Source organism: Salminus brasiliensis, chromosome 1 (genome assembly GCF_030463535.1).
Source record: "Salminus brasiliensis chromosome 1, fSalBra1.hap2, whole genome shotgun sequence".
NCBI lineage: Eukaryota > Metazoa > Chordata > Actinopteri > Characiformes > Bryconidae > Salminus > Salminus brasiliensis.
The window spans coordinates 53,309,839-53,329,594 of record NC_132878.1 but is presented as its reverse complement, the minus strand read 5'-3'; the positions used below and the strand labels follow the sequence as shown (position 1 = coordinate 53,329,594).

Sequence of the window (19,756 nt, the reverse complement as noted above, 5' to 3'; positions counted from 1 at the left end):
TGTACATATTTAATTACATAATAAATGTAGTTAATTACATTTACATAACTTTTGCATTCTATATTGACAGGTTTCCAAATTCCTCTTTGTTTTGCTGTATTAGTGTGGCAGGAGATTAAAGGATGTTTTTTCCTTTGGCAAAAAAAAGAGAAAATAACTTTATTATATTCAGAGTCTAACAATAATTCTAACAAAATGTCATATTATAGTATGGATTGAACTTATTGCTAGTTATGAGACATAGATGGTGGAAATCCTGGAGAAAAATACTTTTATTCTATATGAGCTGAAATAATGAAACGTTGCAATCTGTGTGTGTGTGTTTTGTTAGGTAAAGGATTTATCAACTTAACCCATGTAGAAAATGGGACATGGAGGGTGCGAGAAGGTGAAAGCCTGTCTCTGCGTGTGGAAATGGATGCCTACCCCAAACCACACACATTATCCTGGATCTACAACAGGCAGCATGTCACTAACACAACTGATCATATCATTACCACACACTCGCACACTTACAGGTACATGCACACGCATGCACAATACACATACATACATACACGCTATACAAAACTACTTAGTCTGGTTTAGTGGACAAGTAGCAAACCTGAACTAATGACACCAACACTACTATAATGCAATACTGGTTTATCACCATTTGCTTTTTTCAATTCCTCTGTGTTTAAAAAAATGACAGGAAGTTTTGTTGTTGTTTCTTCCTCTTCAGTTATAGCAGCGAGTTGAAGCTGGTGCGATTAAAAGTATCTGAGAGTGGAGTCTACACCTTTATGGCCACAAATGGTGACGTGGCAATCCATCAAAAGTTTGAAGTTCATGTCATAAGTAAGTCCTAAAGAACAAATATTTGACTTTTCTGTAATGTGAAAGGAGAGAGTGGGCATATTTGTTCTGCTTCGTTTAGTCAGGTGATATCTCTGTATTGTGCTGGTCTATTTGTCACAGAATCGTCTAAAAAGAACCACATTAACTGTTAAAGTCTGTCTCAGACCATAAGCCTGTTCATTATTGTACAAGGAACGGCTAAACAAATAAAGACAGGTGACAGAGAATCACATTTAAGCTTTCCAAACATGTGTTTTTTTCCCAAACCATTCACTATACTGCAGAGTATTAGGCATTGTCAGTATTGGCACGACTGATGGTTGAATTTCCCATTGGTCCATGTTAAGATATCTTCACAGTGTTATTGAAAATGACTCCTGGGGAAGCAAATATGAAAGCTATTAAGTAGTTGCAACTGACGAATGATATTTGACCAGTGAACATTGTTTGATTTCTAGGTAAGCCAGCAATTGTGTCCCACGAAGGGCCAGTTGATGGACAGGTACGGTGTGTGGCCGAAGGATATCCCACACCTCAGATCACATGGTATTACTGTGACCAGCCCTACGCCAGGTAGGCACCCTCTAGAGTTGACAGCAGTACCTGTCTTTAAAACATTGTGCATTAACAGCGTTTGTCCTCTCTCAGGATTGGAAAATAAGACTGGCTAGCTGGAAAGTCCATAAACAGGATAACAACATCTGAATGACGATTGTTATTTGCAGAACACCATAAAACATACAAAACAACATCTTTTAAATAGTATTTATAGAAAAAATGTAAACATAATGTAGAATGTGTAATGAGTAAGCCTGCTTCAGGTACTTGCATGGAACACATTGCATGTTAAAGTATTATTTACCTGTGTTAAGATTATAACTACATGGTTTTAGATATTGTTGTTTCTCTTTGTCAATATATGCTCTTCTGCAATGCATGTCTTCCACATGCTAGTGGATCCACATGACATTTTACACGTTCTTTATATAGCTGAGGTGAGGCTAGATCATGACGTTGCACAGACTAGTTAATCGGCTAACATGATGTTTGACGATTGGACAGAGCGGATTAACTCTGCCATTGGTGGAATGAAGTAATTTGACTCTATCATGACAGGGGCAGTGAACTTGTGATTGGTTACTGATAGCTATGTAATCACATGGGAACAGTGGGTTCATAAAAGGATTGTTATTCTTAGACAACACTATACCGTGTGAACACCTGGGGGCCATGGAAACACCAATCCATATCTCAGCTGATGAGTCACCGACTGTTGTCCAATCACTTCTTAAGCATGATTATATCCATCCAGGATAACCTACTCATCCACATCTCTGCTCTGGATCTTTTTGGATCCCGTTGAGTGATTTAGACATGATTCTTTTTTTATACGGATGCACGCAAGAAAAGCACATCCTTATCAGATAAGGATAGACACACCGCTTGAGAAGAAAAGCACTACTGAAGCCTGTGAAGAGTGCCAGATGCTGTTTGCATGGCTGGTGTTAAAACTCTTCTTTTTCTAGTATGCTACAAGGTGGGAATGTTGTGCTAGCGGCATTTGGGCAGCTTTCTGACTATTCAGTTTTTTCATAACACAGACCTTCTACCTTTTGGGGATTCCTGCAACTCCGCCCCCAAAATATGGCATTTAACACAAGACTTCTGGTTGTTTCCATAAACATATTCCTTTTATATCCTAACTGATTTTATGTGACATGTTCCTCTAGTATGTTTGTAGGTGGATATGCTTGTAAAAAAACACAGCCACACCTTGTGTCTCTGTTTGAGCACTATAATCCTACGCTAGATACTTTGTATATAATGAATACATGTCTTAAGCATGTATTGTCTCAAATTGATCGCTAACATTTTTTGCACTATGGAACAACAGAAATAATCGCTCACATTACTGAATCAAGCTTAGGTTAGCAGTTAGAACACACAGTTCTCAGTTACCATTAAAGGACCAAATTTAAATAATGTCACTTAGAAATACAGATGTAAGAAATCTTGATCGTCTTTGGGCTCTTTACTAAATGGGAATTTGTCATGTGATACCTCAGGTGTTCTAATTTGTTGAATGCCACCCAAGAGGAGGAGGACGTTGTAACGGTAACCATGACCAACCCGCCCTTTGGGAAGGGAGCGGTGGAAAGTCGCTTAAACATCACCAAAAGCAATTACCCCACCCTGGAGTGTGTGGCTTCAGCTGACGGCGAGATCGTATACACACTGTTCTCCATCAGTGGTGAGTACAAAGACACACACAAACACACACACACACAGAGTACACACCCCGATTGAACCCTTGTTCTGAACTGGAAATCTGATGGAATGGAAGATCCCCACTGAGGATGACAAGGCCCCGTCTGTCTCCAGGAAACAGTTGGTTCATTCCGTTTGACAGTCTCAGGTTTCTTTGTTTAAAGATTTATTTGTATGCATGCTCACACCGCATTGTGTCTCACAAACAACTTCATGCGTTGAACTTGTAAAAGAATACTTCCCATGTCAACGTTGCTAATGCTAAATGAGAGCTGATAGGTATCAGTGAGTGATATAGAACTGAAAAACAGGCCACTGATCCTTTTTGGCTTCGATTCAGAAATGTTAGCCACATTAGCCGTTTTGGGTGAGGCCTTTCTTAAGGCTTAATGTAGTTATAGTCTGTCTATCTATCACTAAAGCCATTTTTGCTACTAATTAGGTGTTCATGCAGTCCTGGCTCGCCGCTTGTAAGTTATAGACCATCCACTACATTTTCCACACTTCCACAGTCAGTTCTGTCAATTATTTTTGTTTGTTTTTTCTTTCGCGGCTTTCAGGAGTGGTGCTTCATTGAATTTCTCTCATCTTTTTCTCCCCCACTTTGTGTATCTATCTGCATGCCTGGTCTGGTCTGGGCTTCCACTGCCAAACTGCTCTTGGCTCCATCTGCTCTTGGTTTCCAAGTAATTGTTGAGCATCTCAACAGAGGAAATGTCGCAGATCTCCTGCTCTCCCCTTACCTGTTGTTTGTGCAATGTATCGCCTCAATCGTTGCACATAATCTAAATCATCTGGCTGTTGGAGGGCACTCACCCCACCCCTTTGTTCTGATCTGTTGGCAAAACGTTTGCACTGCTTGTAGTGAACCTTTCACAGGGTTAGCGGGGCAGAACCATTGGATTAAGGCAGTGTTTTATATAAATAGGGGTCCCAGGGTTTGTTATCTCTAATCTTGTGTCTTTTGTAAATGCTGCATCACTAGCTAACTAACTGTAAGGCATTTTTCTGCTGCTTTTGTTTTGGTGGGATTGAAATTCAGGGGTTTATTTCTAATCTTACTGAGCATCAACGGTGCATACTGTTGGGTGAAACACAGTTCACTGTTGCCTTGTTTAGCAAGGTTTTCTTGCACCATTTAGCATTTCCTAAGCCAGATGTCCTGAAAACAAACTTATTGTCAGATTGCGTGCTGTCTGGTAGCTGGGTTTCTGTGTGTGATGGGATGGAGGGGTTAGGGGAGACTAGGCGGATTGGAGGACCGAGTTAGTGGGGGGCTGCATAAGTGTCTTTTGCCAGCAGGAAAGCATGTTAAGTGAGGCAAGACTAACTCATTCAAACTCCTGCAGTTTAAGTCGGCGTGCCAGCAAAATGATTGGCGCTGTGAGGCTCAAGCTAACGTATGCAGCGAAGCTGTACACAGCATGTGAGTGTGTGGGTGATTGCGTGTGTTTTGGACAAGCTGTGACAAAGGAGGGACGGATAGAGAGAGGGAGGGCGGGATGGAGGCAGGGAGGGAGGGATGTAGAGGAGGGTGGTAAAAAGCCAGTGACAGGTTTACAGGGGATTACTTCCTGCAGAGTCTGCATTCTCTGATTTGAAATGGAGAGAAAGCTTCTTATGGCTAAAGAGCTTATTACACCTCAGAGTACAAAGCAGAAAAACAATAACACACACAGGCACACACACACACTCACACACACACACACATATAGTGCCATGCAAAAGTTTAGGCAACCCTGATAAAAAATTCTGCTACAGTAAATAGTTGTAAATATCTTCAAAAGGCATATAGTAAAATATGGGGAAAAACTTTTTCTTATGAAATATGCTGAAGAGGCCAAAGGTAAAGATGAACCATCTTTTTAAGATTTTTAAGATTTTTTTTAAGATTAGTGTATTATTATTGCACTGTGCAAACGCTTGAGCACCCTCTCACACCTTAATTAGCTTGTTAGAGGTATGGCTTATTCACAATCATCATTTTCAAAGCTTTGAGAATCTGTGACTAGACCTAAAAACTGTAAATAGGGTACAATTTGTCAAACAAGAACTTAAAGGTTTATAGCTGCTTACAAAACGTTACAAAACCATTTATCCCTTATATTTTATATATGATTGCAACTATTTTATAACAGTCTTATGTGTAATTGCAATTGCAGGGCACCCATCCAGCTGGATTAATTTCATAATTAATTACACTTCATGGTTAACATTAATTAATAGAAATAGTAATCTATCTCAAAATATCTAAGTAAGTAATAATATTATAAGTAATAATAATATGCATAATCTAATTATAATTATATTCTTAATCGCATGTTTCATGTTTCAAGCATGAGTTTATGGGTTAATTGACATCAAACACAATCTATGGTTTGACACATTTCCCTGATTCATGAAAAAGAATAAATGACATGTTGCAGAATGTTATGAAGGATTTTTTGTAAGATTGTGATGCCTTTTTCTAAAAGTCTCCAGAGACACTGTAGTTATGCACACTTGGGGGTCTCTGTACCTTAGAGTCACACTGAGGTCCCACTTAGAGTAAGGATGAACCATCCTTCAATTGTTTGGCAAACTAAAGGCTTGCCAAACTGCATAGAGTGTAGATTTGCAGCTTGGTTTAGTTGTTTGTTTGGCAGTCACGTACTATACTTTTAACAATTTGGGAACTCCCTGAACTTTGACTTTTTTTATTATCAGAAAATACCTTGCAGGAGAATTGTGGGCCTGGTTAAATCCATACTGTCAAGGCCTTGATGTTTAATGTCTGAAATTCAGAGAGTTTATTCTGCTGAAATGGCTGTGCTCCTACAATGTGTCAAACATGGCAAATTTATTTTTGACCACAAAGTAGTACAGCAAATATCAGCATCATGAAACTGTTATTGTGGATGGTCTGTTTCTGACAGATCTGTAGATAAAGATCTGTAAAAAAACAAAAAAACTACTGTTTTGAATTAGGGGGATCATGGGCTTTTCTCATTGTTTCTCTAGAGAGAACAGTGTGTTAACATTGTGTTGAAACTACCCTGTGGAGTGGAGGCTGCACTTTTAAATTTAGGGTACAAATACTTATTAGAGAGAATTCACATTATGGTGCAATGGAAAATGACAACCTGCTGAAAGGCATGTTAGAATCATGTTATGGACCTATTTAAGAACTGTATGTAAAAGATTTTTTTTTCACATTGTACCCCACATTAGTTGGTGTAGTTTCTAGTCCAAAATTGTCTTGATTGCACATATCTGTCTGAACTTTTCTGTATGAGATTGTAATTTGTTTTTTTCCAGAACGCCCTGTTCATCAAGAACTCTTCACTCCGCTGCTCATTGGCTTTGTTGTGGCAGCAGCAATTCTCTGTCTTATCCTGTTTGTTCTCACCTACAAGTACATGCAGGTAAAGCATCAGTTGTTCCTATTTACAATCCCAGGACCCCACACTATGCTTATTATTGTTCTCTTTCTTGTCTAGCACACCTTATTTGACTCTTTAACTAGTTATCAAGCCCAGCATGTGTTGTATCAAGTGTGTTAGTGTCGTATAGAGTTTTAAAAAACTACAAACTAGAGTAATTTTTTTTATATGTGAACCGTTTTAGCCACATCTAAGTGTGGTTCCACAGATTTTGCCATAATGCCGCTCCTTATATAAGATATTTGAATGCATTTCTGAATTGTAACCTATGCTTCTTATCAGACCTTAGCTGCACATTATGTTATACGTGGCAGCCCTCCCACTATGCAAAGGAGTTCTACAGTTGTGTACTAGTGTACACACACACACTTTATTTACTAGGTCAATAGACCTGGGGCAGTACCTCTACGTTCTTTAACTCAGTGGGTGTTGCTGCTACTGCACATACGTTGCTTTTCATTTGCAAACACTGCTTCTGCAATACACACACACACACACACACACACACATACAAGGCAGCCCTTAGAGCAATCTCTCTTTCTTTTAAGAAAACACATATTAGCCCTATGTAGTTTATTAAGGGCTTCTATTTCAGTGTGAGATTAGAAATGTTCATATTTTAGTCTTTGGTTTTAGGTGGTGTAATACCTGTCAAGTCTATGAAGATGTTTTTCTTTGTCTGAGCACCCCTCTCATTTCACACACCCTTCCATCTAGAAACCTAAATACCAGATTCAGTGGAAAGTCATCGAGGGAATCCATGGCAACAATTACGTGTATATTGATCCAACCCAGCTTCCATATGACCACCAGTGGGAGTTTCCTCGAGACAAGCTGCGATTTGGTAAATTGGGCTTCTATTTACCATTGCCTTTAGTCAATACTGCACTCTTTTTGTTTTCCCCTAGCACCACAAAGACAATTTGTGAATTTAGATTACCATACTTTGTGATTGTCATCTTTACAAAGAGCGCATTGTCTGCAGAATTAGTGTTTACAGTTGTAATTAGAAACAGAGTGATGCTTTAAAAGGCTAACTGTAGTACTCTGTAAGCAACAGTGATGGAGAGTAGGCACGATAGTATATGATGATATGACTCAGGGGGGCTTCCAACACAAACACATTTTTAATTTCATCTCAGACTGTAACAATTCAGTGCAATTCATGGCAACAAGGCCTAAAAAATATCCAGTAAAGGGGAACAGGTGTGCAAGTCAACACTGTCACAGGGTATTTTGTTCCTGCTCTTTGTCCATAGGAAAAACTCTGGGGTCAGGAGCATTCGGAAAGGTGGTGGAGGCCACAGCCTATGGAATGTCCAAGGCAGACACAGTGATGACTGTGGCAGTCAAAATGCTGAAACGTGAGTAGAGAGAAAAAGAAAGCATAGTGTAGCTATAAAAGCTTTTCAAAGACATTGGGTGAATAATTTCAAACACTAACCAAAAATTATAGCAATACATTCAAATATTAGAGGATGTGCTGTACATGTTACTGCTGTGAGTGGGAAAGAGACATCTAATGATTCAGATGTTCAGACGTTGTGTGTTTTCTGTATTGTTCTAGAAAATGTTTGATGTATTTATTTTGTCTGTTTGCTGTTTACTGTCGTGTTGCAGCGAGTGCCCATGCCACTGAGAAAGAGGCTCTGATGTCAGAGCTGAAGGTGCTCAGTTACCTCGGCAACCATATAAACATTGTCAACTTACTTGGGGCCTGCACTGTTGGAGGTGAGAGAGAATACGAGAGAGAGATGACATAGCAAATGGAAAGGTGAAGAGATTAATAAAAGGGCATAAGGGACTGAAGAGAGAAAAATAGATTCCCCGATGTCCCAGCTAGGCTTGGGTTACTTGTAGTATTTTGTAGTAGACATGTGTTTTTGTGTTATTAAACCGACCCTGGTGGGACTGTTCCTCAGGTCCAACTCTGGTGATAACTGAATACTGCTGCTTTGGGGATCTATTGAACTTCCTGCGCAGGAAGCGCGAGTCCTTCTACTGCTCCGGCCTGGGAGAAGACTGTTACTATAGAAACGTCATGCTACAGCCAGAGTCAGTGTGAGACATATGCTCATATATTTTCATTTTAGAAAAATTATGATCAATGAATGATGTTTTCTTTACTGTTTGTTTACTTTGTGTTGCTTGCAGTGAAGGTAGAAATGGCTATATGACTATGCGGCCTTCAGTTATGGGAGTTTTGTCCACTGAGAAACGGCGCTCACCCCATAAAGGTATAGATTACTGAAAATCGTCCTCTTCTCGTCTCTTCTCTTTTCAGTGCTTTTATATGCTTAGAAAACATTTGGATGGCATGCAGTCTCGTTTCTTTCTCTTTGTGTTAGGCTCATACAGTGAGTGTGATGTGGTCAGTGAAGTGTTGCAAGAGGATGGTTTGGCTCTGGACACTGAAGACCTCCTCAGTTTCTCCTATCAAGTCGCCAAAGGAATGGACTTCCTGGCATCCAAAAACGTAGGACACTCTTCTTCTCCTCTCTTCTTTTGTCTTTCATTCTCTTCCCCTCTGTTCCCTCCTGTTTCATTCCCTTTTTTGTCGCTTGTTTTTTATTTCCCTCTCCTCTTCTCTTCTCTCCTCTTATCCCTTCCCTTCTCCCCTGTCATTTCCTGCTCTCCTCTGTCACCTCCTCTCCTGTGATAGCAATAGGATACTCTGACTCCTCTCTGTCCTCCTGCACAAAGCTCTGGGATCATATTTTACCTTCTGACTTTTCAGTCATGGTTTAGCTTACAGAGCTTGCAGGCCACGTTCAAGCACACATGTTCACAAGCACACTTACAAGTATGTCAAAAGACACTCTGCATCTCAGTTCACAGCTTCATTATCAGGTACACTAGAAAAGGCTTTTTCTCAGTGGCTTTTAAGCAGAGTTCCTCGAAATGCAGTTAACTGAAACTCTGAAAAGCAGAACATTTTTTATCTTGAAAATGGACTCAGCCACTTGGAATCCTTTACGCAAGTCTCTAAAGCAAATAATCAATCTGTCCCAGAAATCTGAAACCCACTTGACTGTTAAAATTGTAGCTGACTCCAGATTCCAAATATAGTCATGGGAACAACAAAGCACCCTGTTTGAATTTTATGGTTTTATGTATCAGGTAATAATAAAAAAACATCTGGCCCTTAGAAGGTCTTAAAATTAGGTAAGAACAACTTCAGATGAACAGCACCATATGACAAATTATACAATGTCATTAGGTATTTAACAAAAACTAGGCCAGTAGAAAAGTGATGTATGAAAAACAAAATATACCAAATGACTCAACAGCTTTTAGAACCACTTTTAGCAGCAATAGGTAGAACTAATGTTTTTTTTCTATATCTCACATCATTCATCTAACGGCAATGCTTCAGTTCATTCAGGTTTGTGGGGATTTGTTTAAACACAGCTCTCTCGTGTGGCCGATGTGGCTCAGCAGTGCCCAGAGCTATTGATGACAGGGTGTGCTCACTGTCCACTGTGTGTGTTTGATTACTAGTGTGTATGTGTGTTCACTGCATGGATAGGTTTAAGGCAGAGGCCAAAATCCATCTGTGTCCAACACTAATGGTGAATATGGTTGTCTTGTCTCTTGTCTTCTCATTATTTTTTAAATTGGGTTGAGGTCTGGACTTAGAGTGGGATATTGCAACATCTTGATTCTTTTCTTTTTCATCCATTTGGTTGTAGATTTGCTGCTGTGCTTGGGATCATGATGATGGGCAACAACAATTGCTTCTGTTAGATTATTGCTGATGTCTTTCTTTCTTGGCATTGTGTTAACACACGCTGATAGCTCCAGATCAGCATAAAGAGCTGCTAAGTAACAGATGTTTTTTTTATTATGTACTGATGCGTAAAATTTTAGAATTTAAAAAGGGTGTACTTTATTTTTCCCATTACTGTACAATATATTTTCTGAAAAGGAACTCAAAGGTTTTTATGGTACATTTTCTGCTGAGAACAACATGCACTTTTCAAAATAGCCTGTTTTATGTCCTTTTTATGTCCTGCAGTGCACTGTGTCTGGGGTTCTTCAGGAGCATCTGTTTGTTGTTGCTGCACAAGAACTCGTTTGCTTTCCAAGCTTATCTCATACTAATTGGAGCTTCATTTAGCATGTGCTTGTGTGTTTGTTGTTGAGACAGGGGTCTTGTATTTTTGTGTAACACTGGTTGCAGGTACTCTTAAAAATATCTGATTCATTAACTGCAATCTTTATATTTTTTGGTGATACTGTTCTCTCACCTGGAGATTAGTATAGGTTTTTTAGCACCACCATGTAAAGAGTCTGCCTAGCAACTTAGTGTTAATGAGTTGCCACATTGCTTTGTGATATTCCTAACACCTAACATCTATAATGTTATGTTTCTACAATCTATGCTGAAGTTTGACGTCTTTGTTTGTTTCTGTGTGTTCAGTGTATCCACAGGGATCTGGCAGCCAGAAACATTCTCCTCACACAAGGTAGAGTGGCCAAGATTTGTGACTTTGGCCTTGCCCGTGACATCACGACAGACTCCAACTATGTGGTCAAGGGCAATGTAAGTTTTAAAATTTTTATTTTTGTGTAATCTTTTTACCATTTCCAAAATGATTATATTAATAACTGTTAGTCATCATTCAGCTATATATCTTTCTACATATGCTCTTCAGGTTGCCAAACCATAAAGTAATTATTTCACCATGATACATTTACTGCCTCCTGCTTAAGATCCAAACATGCCTCCAGAGATACACTTGAACTATGTAATACAACACACTCCTGCAGGAATGTGGAAAATAGCCTTTCTTTCTTCTGACAGGTTAAAGTACAGTTGTATGCGAAAATTATAGTTTCTTTGATTGATTATAGTTTATTGTATTGTTATTTTATATATTATGGTTTATGTTTTCCAGTATATGAAGTTTATCATAGTCATGTGGGAGGATTTATTCTCCTTTTACATCAGCAAAAAATTATTTGAACAGAACTTTCCAAATATTTGTATGTGGCTGTGTGTCGGTCATTGATAGGCTAATGTGCACTATATGGGCAACAGTACTGGGACAACTGCTCATTCATTGTTTCTTACAAAATCAGGGGTTTTAAAAATAGTTTATGTCTTTGCTGTCCATGGAAGGCTTTGAGGCAGTGAGGATTTGATTGCATTCAGCAACAAGAGCGTTAGTGAGGTCAGGGTGTTGGATAATCACAACCCAACCTCATCCCCAACTTCCCAACTCACCCCAAAAGTATTGGATGGAGTACCACCAACGTTCCATAGAGCACAGTTCCACAGCTCAATGCTGAGGGCTTTATTCCCCTCTAGATCACATATGGGTGCAGTTTATTCTGACAGCATTCATTAGAAGAGGTGCCCACAAACATTAGGGCATTTAGTGTATGTCAGTACCAACAACCAATGGGTAAACGTGGGCTCCTGTACAAGTTTGCTTGTGTGTATACAGGGTAAACTTGGCTTTTGTAACCTTCTTGAGTGTTTAGGTGGCATTTGCAATTTTGGACTACCACTATTCTCCTTCTCTCCTGTTTCAGCTGGCTTTATTAATGGCATGTGATTCTAATATCCACATACATATCCACTATTTGAATGTAACCAGTAGGATTTGTCAAATGAAGCTGTTAGTATTTCCAAGTCCTTTTAGAAACATTTTAAGATACACAAAACTGTATGTAAAAAAAGGCTGCTTTTGATCTGTCTTTTGCAGGCACGTCTCCCGGTGAAATGGATGTCTCCTGAGAGCATTTTCGAGTGTGTGTACACGTTCGAGAGTGATGTCTGGTCTTACGGCATCTTGCTATGGGAGATCTTCTCTCTGGGTATGTCACTGGTTATTATTCTCCACGAAAGTACCTCCAACTGTTTCAAGCTATCAATCAAAACAGACAAGGAGATTTCCTAACATTTTAAGATTAAAAAACGACAGTCCTGATTTATAGTCGTTTTAAACCCCACAATGAGATCAAAGAGGAGTTGCTTTGTGCTTGTGCTTCATTGTATGCACATTTTTAGGAGGAAACACAAAATTATTGAAGCACCTGCTCAGTTTAACAGGGCTGAAAAAAAGTCAATTCAGACCACAAGCCACACCTGAAAAAGGCTTGTCTTATATTTGCTGCTATAACTCGTTCCATTATTGTTTCTCAGAGATAGAGAAACGAAAGAGTTACTAAGCTACTCTATTTGTGTGCTCTGCTTGATTTGTTGAATCTGTTGAGAAGATAAAACCCATTTTAATAAAAAAGAATTGTCATATTATTCATAATTGGATGAGTCGTTTTAGACAAACCGTGTTTTCAAACTGATGTGTCGTGATACTTTAAGTATATTTCACAACATTCATCAAAGTGTTTTTGAAGCAGTTTTGCCTAAATTGATTTGACAGTTTGCGTTTTGTAACATGTCGTTAAAAGCACACATTGGAAATCTTCTGGCTGGGCAATTCCTGCAATTCCAATAGTACTCATTATCCTGTGCGTGCTCTGGCTTCTGCTGAAGAAATGTCACAGCCTTTGATACATTGCACACGGCTTAGTGATTACACTTGCCGCAAGTTCAAAATCATACAGTTCCCAAACAAGCAGGCTGAGCTCCGAGAATCTAAACAGGGATTTAACTATCGCATCTCTTTCCAAGTGCATTCGGCAAAGAATTCATCAGTTCAGCTCATCTTTCCAGCCACGAATAAATACTAAGCAAAATGTCCAAAAGGTTATAATTGTTCTTGAATTTCAGTTTTTATTTCTGTAAAAATAACATTTTCTGAAAGAGTTATAACTCATTATATTTTGACCTGAGTGTCTTGAAACCGTGAAGGATAACTTTTATTTCTCATTTGTGCTGGAAAACGGGCTTCCATACAAAAAGCATGTGAGCCAAACAGGGGTTTATATTGAGCTAATCAGATGATAATTCAGAACTGTATTCCTTAAAGGTAAATTGGCCACCCTGGTCAGCGCAAAGTGCCAGTAGACTATTGGCAAATTTGTTATAACTTTTGGAAAATCTGCTTAGCAGTTTTGCAGACTTGGAACAAATCCTAACCCTGTATTAATGCTGGCACTTTGCAGGGAGCAGTCCTTATCCAGGTATGCCTGTGGACTCCAGATTTTACAAGATGATTAAGGAGGGTTACCGGATGGATTCGCCAGAGTTTGCGCCAGGTGAAATGTAAGTATATATATGTGTGTGTGTGTGAGGATTTCAGTGGTATTCTCTGAACAGGTGGCATATTTTGGAACATAAAGACATGACAAGACAAGCTGCTGATCCATTGGCACTGACCTCATATTAGAAATATGTTGTTGACAAGGAGACTTCTTGTGTGTGTGTGTGCACAACATTTTTGTCTTCTGAATATTTTGTTATTTTTCAGGTATGAAATCATGCACTCGTGTTGGGATGCAGAACCCTTCAAGAGACCCTCTTTTGAAAAGATAGTGGAGAAAATTGAACAGCAAATTTCGGACAGCACCAAACATGTATGTGATTTTTTGTCATATTAGACACACACACACTCCACAGCCTTGTCCATATATCCATTATATTTCTTTAGTGGGTCCAAATTCAATGTCTTGATCCTTATGCTTCCTCCAGATCTATCTGAACTTCAGCTCCAGGTTGCCTGTGGTAACCGAGCCCCATGAAGAGCCCAGCTCTCAACCCCCATACTCCAACCCAGCTGGAAGTAGCCACAGCACTCCCACCCAACCTCTACTGTCCAGCAACAATGTCTTCCTAGAAGGGGAAGCTCCCAGGGAGCCACGGGTGTGAAGAACCCCATGGAAATCTTGCCCTGCGCATGCTGAGGTGTCCAGATCAGTGCTGGGCACCGACTGAGACTTCAAGCCCTTCTGACAGACCCAGGGATCAGTGTAGCATGCAAGGACTCATGTGAAATGGCTGAAACCCTGATTCATTCATTAGGGCAGAAAGCAGTCATATCATCTTCTCACTCTCTTCTGTCACCGATGTACATAGTGCCCACTGCCAGATATGGGACGGACAGCTTTCAGCCTTTTCCCCATTACTTTGACGCAGGGGGATCATGGGACATGGAGTTTTAGAGAGAGTTTCACATTTTCTATATTATTTGATGTTCTGATATGGTTAACACTGTGGCACCTTCTCTTCTGCTCAACAGACTTAACCTGGTTCTTCCACGGTACGCTTCTTGACTCCGCAAAGGTACAGGGGAGCAAAGTTTTTCATGTGTAAAATATGCTGAAGTTATGGATTGTATGTGTTCATTCTTGTTTAGTAGGACATTTTGTGTAAGGGTGGCCAGAGAGTTATTTTTAAAGATGATCAGTGGTTTTACAGGTATACTTTGGACCAGCACTTTTCAGCAATGTGTCCTTTAAGCTTCACTAAACTAAACTTTCAAACTTTCGCTTTACCTTTCTAAAAAGACATCGGCGCTGTGTTTGGTATGACGGTTTTAGGCAGCTTCAGAACATTGTCTCAGTATTAGTCAGTTACATGCATTTGATTGTTAGCAGTACAGATTTGATATCGTGCTTGGATAATACTCAAATAGCAAGGTGACGCAGATGTTATTTTCCTTTGTTTTCATATCTACAGTCTCTGTTAATTAATGGCTTTACAAGGACCCAAGAGCTACATAAACCAAATATTAGGCTTGTTTCAGTCAAATAATTATTTTACTTATCAAGTAGTCTGTTAGCTTCTTTAGACTATTGCTTTAGATACAGTTTGACAGCAATACGTTCTTTTTACTCTCATGTTTGGACTTCTGGCATCACATAATATTATCTGTATTTTTAATATGACTTTCATTCAACCAATTTGAGTAGCATCACAGAGTGCTGAAATGCAAAAGATGATGAAGTCTTTTGCTCATTGTTTACTTTTAAGGACTTTCTGTGTTGAGTAACATTTCAGCTTTAAATTCAGTATTATGCTTGGTTTGTTATGTGAAGGATTTTGTCTAATGTTAAAAACCAAATTTCACACTGTTCTTTGGGCTGCCCGAAGCCAAGATAGTAGCCACAAAACTGGAGGAGTCATCAGACTAACTCCAAGTAGGCTTATGTTTGAAAGATCAGTTCACACACCAATGTTTCACCAATGGATCTTATGCTTATACACTTTTATATATATTTTAGGTAACTCTCCCTAGAATTCATTCTAAGTTAGATGAGGAGTGCAGTAGCTTTTGTAGCAAAAGCCATTTTGTTAACAGCAGACAGTCGAGATGGCGTTTAAGAGGTGGAGTACTAGGTTTTTGTACATTTGTACATTTTTTGCTAAAGCTTGTTGCTGTAAGGTATTGTACTGTATCATGTGCTCTCTGTTTGTGTATCTTATGTACATAAAGCGGTCTGAACAAGTGTTGCGGACCTTCACTCAAAATGTGTTTTAAGGATTAGGCTCAGAGGTAGAGACGTTCCTGAGTGTTTTCTTAACAAGACAACGTTGTTTTTTTTTCATAGCTCTCAGCGATCAACCTTCAGACCTTTTTAACTTTTTTTTCATACAACACCAACTGTCGTGCCTCACAATTACTTGTAGAACTCTGCTTTCTCTCTCTCTCTCTTTTGCCAATGAGAATCGTGCTGTTGAAGAAGGAGCCAATAGAAAGCTACTGCTGCTTTAGAATCGGGTGCCAATGGGTTGCATGCTTTCTGTTGGAACATCCAATTGGAAACATCTCAGTGGATGTGCCAGTGGAGGGGTAGCTGTTTTTTTTGTGGCGAAGGTGTAGCTAATGGGATTCTCATTCCTTGTTGACCTTCTAATGGACAAAGAGCAGCCTCACATTCAAGACTGAGAGTTTGGTGGAATACTGAAGGAATACTCCAGCATTTTTCAACCTAATTTCTATTTGCTGCAGATGCAGTGGGGAGGATTGATTTGGCAAAACAACATCACTGCGAATTTATGACCAAAATTGTGACTTTGATTCATATTGCAATTATTTATCCAACTATTGTTTTGGGAGGTTTTGTTGTTATTTTTGGTCAGTAGGATCAGCGTAACCACTTTTTGGGGCTTTAAGCTAGAATGCTGAATGTAGTGTCTAAGACTGCCACTTAGTTGTGGTTCTATTTGTCATACAGACAGTAATCTTCATCAAAACTACTCAAGCTAAAAAATAATGGAAAAAATATTGTAGTTCTTCCATTTATTCATTGAGCATAACTATCCAGCATTAAATATCTTTGTCGGGAAAAAAGTATGTGAACCCTTTCAGTAACTTTTGTGACTGGTGTTAGCAGCAATAACCTGTTAACCGTGTATTTATATCCATAATTCATAGGACAATTAATAATGGAAAGTCAGCTTGGACCCAAGGCATACCCAAGCCCATACCATGACACTGCCATCCCTATGCTTCACAGATTGAATTCAGTGAATGTATTTGAACACAGTGTTTGGGTTGGTTTCCACCAAAAATAACATGTTTCATTTAAATCAAAGCGTTCTGTGTTGGACTCATCTGTCCACAGAACATTAGGCCAATAGGCTTCTGGTTCATCTATGTGTTTTTAAGCAACCTTCACATGACGGCTGTGTTCTTTTTAGAGAGCAGTGGCTTATGCCTTGCTAACTTGCCATGTACATAATTCTTCTTCAGTGTTTTCCTGATGGTGGACACATGAACATTAAAATTACTCAATGCAAGAGAGGCCTGTAGGTTCTTAGATGTTACCCTGGGGTTCATCATACATTCTCCTAATATTATTCAACACATCCATGATGTGAAATCTTGTGGACCACCACTCTTTGGGAGAGTATATATCATCTGCCTCACAGTGGATTGATGAAGGCCAATTTTTTTTTAGAAATGGTTTTGTAACCTGTTCCAGCCTAATGAGCTTCTATAACTCTGAGGTTCTCAGGAATCTCATTTGTTTGAGGCATGGCACACAGCCCTGAACCTGAATAATGAAGACCAGACTATGACAGTGAAGATCCAAGTTTATGTTTTTGAAACATGGGAAGGCCTGCTCACACTTGATTGCCATCATCTTGATTGAAACATCTGACTTCAGTCACCCTTCATAACAAACTCGTACCTTGAGGTTCACATTTCCCAGAAAAGATATTTGAATTTTGCTTAATACATACAAACTTTCTTTTTTATATAAATTTAACTGGTTTCATTTGACCTAGTTTTATGGATTAGATCAAAATCTGTGCAGAAATATAGAAACAAGGGTTCACCAACGTCCAGCGGCACTGTATGCTAGAAATGCAGCAAAATGCTGAAGTGTTCTTTTCGGCTTATGAGCTACAGACAGAGTGATTCAGACTATGCCAGGTAGCCTCTGCTGTTACATCAGTAGTCAGGACACCCGGTCAGTAGCTTAATTTCCCAGCTCTCTCTCTCTCTCTCTCTCTCTCTCTCTCACTCTCTCTCTCTTCTTTGTGTCCAGCTGCTTCCTCCGGCGGAAGTGTCGCTTCCAGGGAGGCTAAACTGGGGACGTCCCAGCCTCTCTCTCTCCCTCTCCCACACACTTCCCTCTCTCTCCCTCTTCCCACACTGCAACATTGTTCCGAGGGGGGCATCTGGCTGAGGCTGCTGTCTGCGTGTGTGTGTGTGTGTGTGTGTGTGTGTGTGTGTGTGTGGTCAGTGTAGTCTAAATGCAGGTCATTTTTGCTGGTAAGATACCAGAGCACTGATGGTTCCTCCAATAGAGTAGCTATAATTTACCAACCCTTTGTCAAACACACTGTATGCCACAAACTGACTTGCAGCCACTGGTTTGTGGGCATAATAGCGCTCCCTGCTCTCTGTCGCTTGCTCTGTGTAAATAACACATTAAAATATATAAATGATCACTTTATTTGTTTTGTTTCGTTTTGTTTTTAGGGCAATGTGGTACGTTTTCGCTTATGCTGTAAACATTAAGTGCGACTATTTTTTGTTTGTTTGTCTTCATTGTGGAAGTTTTCATACTCTTGTCATATTCACTTTATCCATTGCATAGAAGTTACTCTACCAGTTCTTTGTCCTTGTCCAGTTCCTTACATTTGCCTGTAGCAAGTATACAACTTCAGTCTCACCTGGTACAGCTGGCACTTGTTTTACATCTATATCTCGTGTATCCCGATATAACTTCGACATATGGTCATGAAGCTTGGTAATGAAACCGTACTCTCATGCATGGGTTATCTCAGTAGGTCTGTTTTCGGACTAATGACAGTAGAGGTATTTTTGTCCCTTGAAGAGAAGGTTCGTTCTGTGCATTTCATTATTGTATATTTATTTTACAGTTTATATTTTTCAAACATTTGAAAAGTTGTATTGTGTAAAACCTGTCGTGTGTCTGTGTTGTCTTGTTACTATACACTGTAAATAAACAACTGAAATGTAACCTGTTACGGTATCTTCTGTTCTTTGGCTGTAGACAGAACCTGCGGGATCTTAACAAATACTCTTCTTAATGCTTCAGATTCCAGGGGAAATAATCTCTCATGTTTAATGGCATCCAATGTTTGTGTACCCCTGGTCAAAATTTCTGTTCCTGGGAATAGTTTAGAGAGAAGAAGATAAGCTGACCTCCAGAAGACATACAGTTGAAATCTTTTTATGAATGTTCTGGATGCTCTCAGACCTTTATTAGCTAGTTAAGGTGTTTCTGGCTCATTCATATTAGAAATGACAATATAATTTAAGCAGCCATGGGTTCCACTAAGCAGCCATTGAGCACTCTGAACATTAAAATAATTCTATATCAAAAGAGACACTCGTAAACTCCTCTGTATAACCAACCGATGGCTCCTGGCTTTTTTCTCCCACTGTTTTAACTTCAACTTTAACTTTTAACTGTTTGCAGTGCTTTGCATGTAGTTACTGTTTAGTTATCTTTGGGGTGTAATAAAAGTCACAGTGTAAAGAAATGCCAGTTATCAGGAGTGGTAGAGGTCAAGTAGAATTCTGGAAGACCAAGAACACTTTCAGAGAGAACTGTTCACGGGATTGCTAGAAATAGCCATCAAAATATGGCCTGTTAAGCACAGGGATGCATCGATCATGCTGTGTGCATGTCTTTCCAAAGGAGGAAGAACTGAACAACGCTACAAAAAGTGTTTACAAGCTGTGCTACTTGCCAAAAAGAGTGTTACTAAATACTGGCCTGACTTTGGTCCCCAAACCTCTGCTTAGACCCTGTTCCTTTTTGGTTGTTTTGAAACTGTGAAACAGTAGAAATAAAAAAGTAATCTTTATTAAAATATTTAAAATAAATGT

At 39.3% G+C, this 19,756-nt stretch overlaps 1 protein-coding gene across 5 annotated transcripts in view; it reads left to right on the top strand.

The window, feature by feature from the left end:
- kita (KIT proto-oncogene, receptor tyrosine kinase a) overlaps positions 1-18,830 on the top strand; it is a 28,827-nt gene extending 9,997 nt beyond the window's left edge. For 4 of the 5 annotated variants that reach the window (XM_072682658.1, XM_072682657.1, XM_072682656.1 and 1 more), the window contains exons 6-21: positions 332-518; positions 725-840; positions 1,299-1,413; positions 2,907-3,091; positions 6,406-6,512; positions 7,248-7,374; positions 7,790-7,894; positions 8,151-8,261; positions 8,453-8,585; positions 8,685-8,767; positions 8,879-9,006; positions 10,954-11,076; positions 12,245-12,356; positions 13,608-13,707; positions 13,913-14,018; positions 14,134-18,830. In XM_072682658.1, the coding sequence (XP_072538759.1) occupies positions 332-518; positions 725-840; positions 1,299-1,413; positions 2,907-3,091; positions 6,406-6,512; positions 7,248-7,374; positions 7,790-7,894; positions 8,151-8,261; positions 8,453-8,585; positions 8,685-8,767; positions 8,879-9,006; positions 10,954-11,076; positions 12,245-12,356; positions 13,608-13,707; positions 13,913-14,018; positions 14,134-14,310 (2,015 nt within the window). In that variant the 3' untranslated portion in view covers positions 14,311-18,830. Of the gene's footprint in view, positions 1-331; positions 519-724; positions 841-1,298; positions 1,414-2,906; positions 3,092-6,405; positions 6,513-7,247; positions 7,375-7,789; positions 7,895-8,150; positions 8,262-8,452; positions 8,586-8,684; positions 8,768-8,878; positions 9,007-10,059; positions 10,103-10,222; positions 10,254-10,953; positions 11,077-12,244; positions 12,357-13,607; positions 13,708-13,912; positions 14,019-14,133 lie in introns of those variants that run through there. The other variant, XM_072682659.1, reaches the window with a different exon arrangement.
- The last annotated feature ends 926 nt before the right edge of the window (positions 18,831-19,756 follow it).